The sequence below is a fragment of the Macrotis lagotis genome, chromosome 2 (genome assembly GCF_037893015.1).
Source record: "Macrotis lagotis isolate mMagLag1 chromosome 2, bilby.v1.9.chrom.fasta, whole genome shotgun sequence".
Taxonomy (NCBI): Eukaryota; Metazoa; Chordata; class Mammalia; order Peramelemorphia; family Peramelidae; genus Macrotis; species Macrotis lagotis.
In genome coordinates this window covers 164,554,443-164,566,379 of record NC_133659.1, presented here as the reverse complement: position 1 = coordinate 164,566,379, position 11,937 = coordinate 164,554,443, and the positions used below count along the sequence as shown (strand labels likewise).

Sequence of the window (11,937 nt, the reverse complement as noted above, 5' to 3'; positions counted from 1 at the left end):
GCCTTTAAACAATAAACTAAAGAGGAGTGAGAGGTCCAGACATCCCAGAAAGGTATACAGAGGTCAATGGGAAGTCAGGTCCATTCACTCACCCCTCTGGCAATTATTCTCTTGGGCCTGTTCAGTAGTCATAATGGGAGATGGCCAGAAACAATGTCAGAATTCTTGTGCCATTGTCCATCATACCTCTCCAACTCCAGCCCCAAAGGATTGGAGCCAGCAGGACAAGAAAGACATTAATCCTATAGAGCCAGGAGAATTAACTAATAAATTATAGGAATAATTACAATAATAGCTAACACTAAAATTGCACTTTTTATGTACCATGAGTATTTTACTTACTGAATACAATTATCTCATTTGGTCCTCACAATCCTAGTAAGTACTGTTATTACACCCATTTTGGAGATGAGGCAAACAGAAGTTAAAGTGGCTTGCCTAGGATCACATAGCTCAGTTTGGATTTGTATTTCCATTTTCCAGTGTTCTATTCACTATGCCAACTAACTGCTCTATGAGATATTGCAAATCTATACCAGGTGTCTCCAGCTTCCTGTGTTCAGCTTCCATGTCCCTGGAATGCCCTCCCTCAAGACCATCTTAAATATCACCTTCAGCAAAGAAGTTTTTTGCTAGTTTTCTCCACCTCATGACTTCCCCCCCCAAAAATTATTTCCAATTTACATATATCTTGTAAATAAACAACTGTCTCCCCCATTAGAACATAAGCTTCTTAAGGTCAGTGCTTTTCCTTCTTTCCTCAGCTGTCAGTACTATGCCAGGTACTGTATTGGTACAAATATGTTTGCACATCTTTGTTTTCTTGTTGGCTCCTCAGTTGGATTTCAGACTCCCTGAAGGCAAGGACTGTCTTTTGACTTTTTTGGTATCCCAGTGCATAGCTCACTTAGTGCCTGACAGTTTATTATTATTATAATGGTTTATTGACCCACTGGCTAGGAAGGGCTTTCACTTTCTCCACCTCACAGAGTGAAAACCATATTTTGGGAGCCCTTCAAAAAGCAGTTGTTAGGTGAATTTATCTTTTTGACCCTATTGATCCTTCATATTGCAATGTGTATATAGTCACTATTGACCTAAGGAAATTAGGTAGAAGGCTGTACCATTCACACTATTTCTAGAATAAAATTAGACATTCAATGAGTGTTCTGTAAGTTTCACAGACAGCCTAAAATCCAATCTCAAAGCTCAATGGAAGGAGGGTTAAGAGAAAGGATTTGGGACCTGAAAGTATCATTGGAGAAACAACGGAGGGTGGGGGTAAACCCCCTCCCCCCATCACTCAGAAATACTCAGGGTAGGATGCTTAGAGGAAAATTGGGGGACTGAGGAATGAAGGTTTAAACAAAAAATGAGAGAACAGAGGAAAGACAATAAAATTGGAAGTGAAACGGGATGAAAAAAAGGAAGAATTTGAAAAGAGGTGTCATTATTATATTAATTTTAAAAATTCATACTATATCACAGAAGCTCACAGGTTCATATACCATCAAGGGTTTTTTTGTATATTGAAATGTTTGTTGATTTTCACATTTATAAAATTTTTTAAAGCATCAAGGATGGGCTAGAAAATTAAGGAAATGCCAGAAGGGAAGCTGAGATTAACTTGAAATATTCATAAGGAAGAGATCAAGATAAAATCTGATGGGGGGGGGTTGATTATTCCAGTAAAAAGGTATGAGGAAAAGGGGTAAGAAATTGATCATAGAATTTAGACCAGAAAAAATCCTTGGTCCAGGCCTCTTATTTTAAAGATGGAGAAACAGACCCACAAAAGGGAAATTACTTGCTCTTGTCACCCAGCTAAGTGGGAGAGTCGGAATTCAAACCCAGGACTGCGGATGCTCAGTGCAATGGAGACAAACCCCAGGCAAGACTGAGGGTCGTAAACAGAGTGTCATCTGGGGTCTGGGTCAGGACGTCGCCTATAGCTGCAGGGAGGGCCGTGTTCCCCACGTCTCTGACCTTTTCTGCCCGGGCCTGGCGCGCTCTGCCGTCAGGTCTCCCAGGGCACCGCCTCCCCATCCCGGCCGGACCCCGCCCCGCCCCGCCTTTGGGCGGCGGAGACCCTCCCGGCCGCCCACCCCCGCTTCATTCAGCTCCCGCCTGGGGGCGTGCGCGCCCCGCCGCCGCCAGCCGCGGCTCCGCCCCGAGCCCGCCCGTCACACACACCCCCTCCGCCCCGAGCCCGCGGCTGGGAGCCACCGCCCTGCCCTCCGCCTCCGCCCCGAGCCCGCGGGGCTGCTTGGCCCGGTCCGGTCCGCTCGCGCTCGGCCGGAGCTGCGCTCTGGCTCCCGGGGCTGCCGGGGCGGGGGCGGGGGCGCGATGGCCTCCCCGGGGGCCGGGCGGCGGGGGCTGTGAAGGGGACCGGGGGGACCGCCGGCATGGACAGCGAACCGCGGCCCGCGGCAGCGCCGGCCGGCGCGGGGGACCGAGGCGCCCCGGGGCTGGAGGCCGGCCCCCCGCCCGCCGCCGCCCCAGGACCCTCGCCCGGGCCGGGGCCGGGGCCGGGGCCGGGGCCGGGGCCGGGGCCGATGCGGCGGCAGCTCGGCGCCCTCCTCCAGCCGGCTGTCAACAAGTTCTCCCTGCGGGTGTTCGGCAGTCACAAGGCGGTGGAGATAGAGCAGGAGCGGGTCAAGTCCGCTGGAGCCTGGATCATCCACCCGTACAGCGACTTCCGGTACCGCGGGCCCCGGGAGGCTCCGGGGCCCGGGGGACCCCGCCCAGTCTGACCCGCGGCCAGATCCTGCAGGTTCCAGGGAGACCTGGGGGGCCTCGGACCCTGCCCATCCCCGACAAGCACGTCACTTCCGGCCGGGGGGACAGTCACCTAGTGGGCAAGGGTGGCTGTTGGGTCCAGGAGACACCCCTGTTCCCCTCACCATCACCATCATCACCATCACCATTGTGTAGACTTCTCGCCTTAGGGGGGGGCTTGTCCCATTTTGGCTGGGATTGTTACAGCTATGCGATAGACAGCAGGGGTGGCGGTGGGGGGCAAGGATTTCTGGTCTTGGGGGTCCCGACTCCACCCTCGACGGCATCTTCCTCTCCTAGAAAGGGAGGGAATTCCCGGGATTGTAGAGATTTCAGTCCTAGAGTTGGGTGCAAGGAAAACCAGTAGGGAGATTCCCGGTGGTCACTAGAGACGGGAAAGGCTCTTGCCCTTTTGATCTCCCACCTATTGGAAGCCACGTCTAGCAGGAGAAATCTTGGGGGCACTGGTGGGATTAGATGGATGGGAGAGGGAGGAACAGCAAAGTACCCTCCTGGGCGCTGTCCTTGGTGCTGAAGACGAGTGGTTCGCAGTCTAGGGGGCGGGGTGGAGAAGGAGAAGGAGGACGCGGGTGTCAGGGTCACCGCCCAGTAGCTTCTCTGAGCCGGGAGAAGGTTGAGGGGTTGAGGGACTAAACAGTCAGAATCCTCCTGACCCATTTTTAGAGACTGGATTCCAGCTCCACATTGCTGTAAGAGGAAGATGTCCCCGTCCTTGGGAAAAAAGTGAAGGACAGCTCCTAAATAGGGAAAGAATTTGGGAATAGCTCCTAAATTTAGGGTGTAAAGGTTGGGAATGGTCCAGAACCATTAGACCCAATTGTAACAATGGATGTACATTTTTAAACTCCCCACACATGGTTTACTTTAAATCTTGAAACATTCCCTTCCCGCCCCCCTCCTTTGTTCTCCCGACTCCTTTCTTCTCCTTCCTTCTGCCACAACCCTCACCAACACCACAGCTGCATTTTTCTTGTCCTTTACCACATTACTGCGTCTTACCCCCTTCCCTACTGGCAATTTCACTATTCATTTGTATTGCCAGTTGCCTGTATATTGTCCCCCTACCCCCCTCCTCCACTTCACTTCTAACCATGTGGCCCCTTCTTACCCTCCCCAATGTATCACCCGCTGGGCGTGTGACTGCCTGTGAGTGAGTCAGGCTGTGAAGATCCTATTTTGCTTGAAAGTGCTCTCACTCCTCTCCCAGTTTTTGGTACTAAGTCTGGTATACTTTAGGAGTTAAGAAGGGTACAGATCCTGGCAGAATACCAGACCTAGCTCAGTTTTTTTTTTTGTTGTTGTTGTTGTTAAGAGTATAAAAGATGATTTATCCTTGAGGTGAGAGAGAGAAAGACAAAGAATTTAGAATCACTGGAGAAAGGATCTGAATGAATGGAATCCAGCTAGTCATGTTTTCATGGCAAATAAAAGGATTCAGAAGTAAGTATGATAGGTGAAATAGAGGCATTGAGGAGAGAAGCAGGAGTGAAGAGAAAGGACTAGGGTGGGTACTACATACATATATATGTATATAAACATTATGAATTTTCAAATAAATTGCAAGCAAAATACAAATTGTCTCATTTATTTTGGTTTCTAGAAACTGAGGGTCCCCTTGGTTGTCTTGAATAGAAAGCCTGGAAGTTAGATAATGGGAAATACCTAGGATTGGGTCTTAGAAAACTTACACAATTAAAAAATATCCCTTTGGATAAGTTTGCATTGCCTTTTATTCCTGATTTCTTCTGTCCTAGACCAGCCTCATACTCAGTTGGAATATTAGTGGATAGAGGGAGTTGGAAAGAATAAGAAGCCAAGGGACATAATGCAATTGGCATGGAGAGTGATAGAATGTAGAAAGTAGACCCAGCAAAGTGAGTTCCCAGGACTGGGAAGACTAGGAAAACACCAGAAAGGGGAACAAAATAAAGACTTGGAGACAAGAGAGAATGAGACAGAAGTGAATCATGTAGAGCAGGAGTGCTTGGAGTCCTCACTCCTCTTCCTTTCCCTCTAGATTTTACTGGGACCTGATCATGCTACTGTTAATGGTGGGGAATCTTATTGTCCTCCCCGTGGGCATCACCTTTTTCAAGGAGGAAAATTCCCCACCCTGGATTGTCTTCAATGTCCTCTCTGACACCTTTTTCCTGCTGGACCTGGTGCTGAACTTCAGGACAGGGATTGTGGTGGAAGAAGGAGCAGAGATTCTTCTGGCTCCTCATGCCATCCGCACTCGCTACCTCCGCACCTGGTTTCTGGTGGATCTCATTTCCTCTATTCCGGTGGATTACATTTTCCTTGTGGTGGAATTGGAGCCACGATTGGATGCTGAAGTTTACAAGACAGCCCGGGCCCTTCGAATTGTTCGCTTCACCAAGATCCTCAGCCTTCTTCGGTTACTCCGCCTCTCCCGCCTCATCCGATACATCCACCAGTGGGAGGAGGTGGGGTGGGGAGGTGGGCAGGGTGGGATTTATCTTATCCCATGGGGAGCAAAGAGTTCAACTCCTAGAGATGTGGGTGGAGTTTCAAAGGTAGGGTCTCTGGGCAGTGATATCATCGGATTTGGAGGAGAAGAGAGAGGGACTTTTCTAGGATCATTGTTTTCACTAGAGAAAGGACTGAGAGAAAGTTTCTGTAGGGAGAACCAAAGGAGGATGCTGATATCATTGTTGGATTGCTAGTATATAGTACAAAACTACTGCTATAAGTGTTTGGAGCTACAGATCTAAAGAAAGGAAGGGGAAGACAGAGAAAATAGGAGAGATCGATCAAGGGATGATAGAATGTGAAAGATGTGGAGAGGACTCAAAAGAGTCTCTCTCCTAATAGTAATAAGAGTTAAAGTTTATATGGTATTTTAGAGTTTGAAAATGCTATACGTATTTCCTTTGCCTCTACCTTCCTTTTAGTCATTGTAAGGCTGATGGTAATAATTTTTTCATGTAGATTTATTAAGAGCTATAAAGTTTCTTACCATCCTCTCTAGGGCTATGCCTATAGTGGCAACTGTAAAATCTATGTGAAGGAGGTAATTAGTCAGGGTAACATAAGGGCAGAAGAACTAGAAACATTTGCAAAATTGTGAAGGGGGCAGGGACTGAGAGAGAAGTGACCCTGCCCACAGCCCCTACACACACTCCTCCTCCAGATCTTTCACATGACCTATGACCTGGCCAGCGCTGTTGTTCGGATCTTCAATCTCATTGGAATGATGCTACTATTGTGTCATTGGGATGGCTGTCTACAGTTCCTGGTCCCAATGCTCCAGGACTTTCCTCCTGACTGCTGGGTCTCCATCAACCACATGGTGGTGAGACACTTCTCTCTCTTCCTCATTATCTATTCCCTGGGCTGCCAAGGGTCACTCTTGGGTCTCTCTTGCACCTCTAGAGATGGGTGGGAGCATGAGCAAGATTCATAAAGTGAGGCATGAAGGGAAGAAAAAAGATGTGTGTAGGGTGAAGAAAGAAAGAATCAAACAACATGTCTCATGCCTATTATGTACCAGGCACTCTGTTAAGCACTGAATAGAACAAGAGAGGAGAAAGAGGTAAGGCAAAAAGTGGGAAGGAGAAGCAGAAGAACAGGAGAATGTCCACCACTCTCCCAACATACTTTCATGGCCATTGGGTTGGTCATCTTTTTATGATTTCCCAAGCCCTACTGGGCTAAGGGCCATAATTCTGTCTGTGGTGTTAGGGACAAGGCAAAGCAGTTGTTGAATCAATGAGTAGGAGTAAGAGAAGTTTAAAGAACAAGAGATCTAGGACCTTAGCGGCTCAGCCACAACTCTCTTTTTCCTCAGAACCACTCGTGGGGCCGCCAATATTCTCATGCCCTCTTCAAAGCCATGAGCCACATGCTATGCATAGGCTATGGGCAACAAGCACCTCAGGGCATGCCAGATGTCTGGCTCACCATGCTTAGCATGATTGTGGGGGCCACATGCTATGCCATGTTCATTGGTCATGCCACTGCCCTCATCCAGTCTCTTGACTCATCCCGTCGCCAGTACCAAGAGAAGGTCAGCAGGGTTAAAGAGAGGGGTGGAGGTGGAGGTGGAAGTAAACCCAATCTGTGCAGAACACTGGGGATTGGACATTCCACTTTAATGCCCATTCTAAATTGTGCCCTTTTGGGTCTCTACATCTTTGTTCCTCCCCTTCTCCCCAACTATTTGCATTATGTCCTCCATGTTGGTTTTCTTGTGTTTGAGTTGGTCTTTGTCCCCTGCTTCCTCATACCTGGGTATATCTGTGTCTGTGACCCCTGGTACTTTAATGATGGCATCTTTTGCTAATTCCATTCTCTTATGCTGGTGTATGCCTATGCTTATGTCTCTGTATTCATGCCTTCTTGTCAGTGCCTTTTGACTTTTGTTTCCTTATCTCTGTTTCTGTATGACCTTATGACTATGTCTCTGTGTCCATATATGCCCTTGGACTGTGCTCTTGCTATATATAAACATACACACACATACATATATATATATATACATATATGTATATATATATATATGTATATATATATATATATATGTATATATATAATATATCCTCTATTCTTCCCTGTGTTGGCATGTCTCTGTCACTCTATACCTACATGTCTGTCTTTCCATCCCTTTGGGTCCCTGTCTCTATGTACATATTGCCATATTTTTTTCCCTCTCTGTACCTGTATCCATGTGTGTGGGGGTCTCCCATGCCCATCACTCCATATCTATATCCTCATAACACTTTATATTCCCACATCCTCATGTTCTTGTCTTTATCAATGTATACATATCCTTGTGTTGATGGCCCTTGTCTGGTGGGGCTGGTGCTTCCAGTATAAGCAGGTGGAGCAGTACATGTCCTTCCACAAATTGCCAGCTGATACCCGTCAGCGCATCCATGAGTACTATGAACATCGCTACCAGGGCAAAATGTTTGATGAGGAGAGCATCCTGGGGGAGCTGAGTGAGCCACTGCGTGAGGTAGGGGGTAGAGGATAATACTCTTGAGATTGGCACTGAATGATAATGAGCAATGTGGGGAGGACAGGAGAGCTTCGAGTGGATTGGTTGTCCTAAGCAGTAGGAATTTCTGAGGGTAGGCAGCTGCTGCAGCAGATAGCTTCTGACACTGTATCTTTTGTTCTTCTTAAGGGGTTGGGCAGATGATTATGTTTAGTGGGAGTATTTCCCTGGCCAAAGAATATGAACATTGCTAAGTGGAGAGTAACATAACTGACCTCCTCTTCTCTCTCTGCCCAGGAGATCATTAACTTCACCTGTAGGGGCCTGGTGGCCCACATGCCCCTGTTTGCTCATGCTGACCCCAGCTTCGTCACTGCTGTGCTCACCAAACTTCGATTTGAGGTCTTTCAACCAGGTGACCTCGTGGTTCGTGAGGGTTCGGTGGGCAGAAAGATGTACTTTATCCAGCATGGGCTGCTCAGTGTGCTGACCCGTGGTGCCCGGGATACTCGTCTCACAGATGGTTCTTACTTCGGGGGTAAGCAAGACTGGGAGAGGAGAAGCAGGGGAAAGAATAATGGAAAAACAAAGGTATAAAGATGAAGGTGGAATCAGTCCTAGGTTCTATGTTTTGGGTTTTTTTTGGAGAGGAGGAGGGAAGGTGCACCATTGCCCCGTACTGCCTGCAGATAGGCAGTCTCATATAAAGAGACAGCTCTAGTGGAAGAGAACAAAAATATCTTGGCAGAGGTGCTACAAAAAAGATCTGAGACTCTTAAGGTTTCCTTTCAAGTCTACCTTTGATATTTATTTGAACTTGATTTCACTTAGAAAAATGTTTGCTTATTAGAGGTACTCTGGGAGTGAAAGAATGAAGAGACACATAGACACATAGAGCATGTAAACCCATGGAAATAATTCCTAGCTAGAGGAACAGATAAATGTGAGATTGACAATTCAGTTAGAAAATAAGGGGAGAAGAATATAGAAGGATAAGAGAGACCAGTAAACTTTCCTATTACTAAGAGCTTGGGGATTATCAGAGCATTTGAGAGACCCCAGAAGGAATTGGGGGAAAAAATTATACCACGTTATCAGACAATCCTTAAACCAAAGATTTTGCTCCCACAATCAAGAGTAGTCGTGCCTGGGGGGGGGGGGGGCTTTGGGAACCCAGAGGTGCTAAGAAGAGACAATGAGGGTTCAGGTGGATGATAGGATGCTGACACCCTGCCCCTCTCCTTTCCCCTCAGAAATCTGCCTACTGACTAGAGGCAGGCGCACAGCTAGCGTGAGGGCTGACACTTATTGTCGCCTCTACTCACTCAGTGTGGACCACTTTAATGCGGTGCTAGAGGAATTCCCCATGATGCGGAGAGCCTTTGAGACAGTGGCCATGGACAGGTTGCACCGAATTGGTGAGTCCCCACTTCACCCACCTTTAATGGTGAGGCTCATTTTTTTTCTTTTTTTTTTTGCCCCTGAGAAAAAATCCAAACATTTGACCTTTCCTTGTATCTATCTCCCCTGCTCATGGCCCATATTAGTAGTGCCCTCTTTCCCATCCTATCCTCCTGGCCACATTGCTTCCTGCAGCTTAGAGGCCCACCTCTTAGTCTAAATCCCATATTTCTGTCCTACTTTTGACTTTGCTTAGGATTTTCCCCTCCCCCTTAACTTTAAATAGGTAGTGGCCAATACCACCCCTACCTTTGTCTTTCATCACATATGTGTGAGACACATCTAAAGATCTCCTCTCACCATCTCAGATCCTGTCATCCCTTGACACCAGCTTTTCTGTGACATCCTTAGGAAAGAAAAATTCCCTGCTACAGCGGAAGCGTTCAGAACCCAGCCCCGGAAGTGGTGGTGGTGGGGTCATGGAACAACATCTGATACAGCATGATCGGGACATGGCCCGGGGAGTGAGGGGGTTGGCCCCAGGAACAGGTGCTCGCCTGAGTGGGAAGCCAGTTCTGTGGGAGCCTCTGGTCCATGCCCCATTACAGGCAGCTGCAGTCACTTCCAATGTGGCCATTGCTCTAACCCACCACCGGGCACCTCTGCCCCTCTCCCCAGACTCTCCTGCTGCTCTTCTTGCTCGCTCTGCTCGTCGCTCAGCTGGCTCACCAGCCTCACCGCTGGTGCCTGCTCGGGGACCCACTTTGTTGGCTCGAGGGCCTTGGGCATCCACGTCCCGCCTACCGGCGCCAGCAGCCCGAACTCTTCATGCCAGCTTATCCCGGGCAGGCAGGTCACAGGTTTCCCTATTAGGTCCCCCACCTGGTGGTGGTGGACGGAGGCTTGGGCCCAGGGGACGGCCTCTTTCAGCATCCCAACCTTCACTTCCTCATCGAGCAGCTGCCGAAGGCTCCCCTGGGCGCAAGGGCTCAGGAGGTGAGCGCTTGCCCCCCTCAGGGCTCTTATCCAGACTCCCAGGCACTGCCCAATCCCTCAGGCCTCCTGCCTCTGATTCAGGTACCACTAGGGGCCCCCACCTTCCTGCTAACATGTGAGAATACTGGGTACATGTCACCCTGAATCTTCTCAGAAGTATGGGTGCTTTGATATCTGTGGGTACCACAAAGAAAGCATCACACAATGTGGATCTCTCCTTTCATTGCTAAGTGGAAGTGTCTACATAACCCTTAGCTCAGCCATCCCCCCTGCCTACATGCCTCCATTACTGCCAAATAGAAATATCTCCATGACCTTTGTTTAGAACATTCCCCTGGCCATAGACCTTCCCAAATATAGGCACTTTTCCCTCTTCCTCCCTCAAAAAGGCATGAGGATCTTCTTTTCCTCATCACTGCCAAATGGAAAGATGTCTTCTTTTCTCCTGCATCCCTCTGCTTGTGGAGCCCTTTTGGGGCAGACATCTGATCACTGCCTAGTATGGCTACCTTCCTGTTCCCCCCATCACTGCCAAAATCACAGGCCTAATGCCCCTTGTTTGGGCATTCACCTCTGCTCTCATCACTGCCATTTGTAGGGCACCTACCCGTCTATGGCCCTCTCAGTGAATACAAACACCTCTTTGCCCAAATGGGCATCTTGCCAGCCTTCCTCATTTCTATCTGTTGTAGAAAAATCTTCTTGTGAACAAAGAGCCACATCCTACCTGTGCTCCTAACCAGTTGTGCCCCTGGGGATTAGGGATGTCCAGCCCCTCTCTAATGAATGTGCCAGCCTAGGAGCCCCTTTGGGGATCATCAACTGAATCCTTAGGTAATTAATGATTTATTTATATATTGCCCTCTCTCTCTTAGGGGGAGGGGAAAAGACAGAGGGAGGTCTCTTTCTCCTCATGCCAGTTCTGTGGCCCTTGCCTGGCTCCATCAGCAATACTAAGACTCCAGTTCCCCGTCCATGTAGGGGGAGGGAAGGGCCACCCAGGATAGGTGTGGGGACAGTTTTTGCTTTCAGGTGTCTTTTTTTCCTATGTTGTGAGAGAGTGGGGAGAATTTAAGCCACGGAGTAGGGGAAAGAGGGGAACAGGGTAGAGGAGGGGCAGATCAGCCAGCACCTCTGCCTTCTCAGGGATACAGGAAGCCCCCAACCTTCCCCTTTGTCCCTGTTTTCCCCCTCCATAGCATTAGCATAGGAAGAACAAGAACCAGAACCCTGGCAAACAGTTCTCCTGCCAAGGTCTGGATCCTGGGATTTTGTGTGTGTGTGTGTGTGTGTGTGTGTGTGTGTGTGTGTGTGTGTGTGTGTGTAGGAATTATTTTATTGTTTTTTTAATGTTTCTTTACAGATAGTTGAATATATATTAAAAAATAAAAATATATTCCTTTTGGCTCCTGGCATGCATGGGATATAGCAGTGGGCTTTAGGGTAGGTGTATGAACACTAGATTGGGGGATAAAGGCATCTAGGCAAATGATAGCAAGGTGGGCACTGAAGCAGTAGAGGGGTGAGTATTGTCTGGGGAATAGCTGGCAAGATGGACAAGAAATTTGGTGATGACTTTTGGGGACTGGGCATTTCCTTCTCTAGCTTGGAGTGAGATACTGTAGAGATAGGGTTAGAGGAGCTGGTTTCACTTGCTAATTTGTCTTCAGCAGCTCCCTTTTCTCTTTAAGCCTTAGAATCAGGACTAGATCAGTTTTAAGGTTCTTTTCTGCTCTATTCCTTATGATTGTAAGATTCCACCTGAACTTTTATTTTAA

The 11,937-nt window shown here is 48.3% G+C and overlaps 1 protein-coding gene across 1 annotated transcript; it reads left to right on the top strand.

Annotated features, from left to right (window-relative positions):
* The first annotated feature begins 2,405 nt into the window (after window positions 1-2,405).
* Window positions 2,406-11,479, top strand: HCN3 (hyperpolarization activated cyclic nucleotide gated potassium channel 3). The gene is made up of 8 exons (XM_074223308.1): window positions 2,406-2,701; window positions 4,817-5,246; window positions 5,954-6,115; window positions 6,611-6,829; window positions 7,634-7,780; window positions 8,060-8,300; window positions 9,016-9,180; window positions 9,575-11,479. Exons 1-8 carry the CDS (start codon window positions 2,406-2,408, stop codon window positions 10,276-10,278), a joined length of 2,364 nt encoding a protein of 787 aa, XP_074079409.1. The 3' UTR covers window positions 10,279-11,479.
* Window positions 11,480-11,937: the final 458 nt, after the last annotated feature.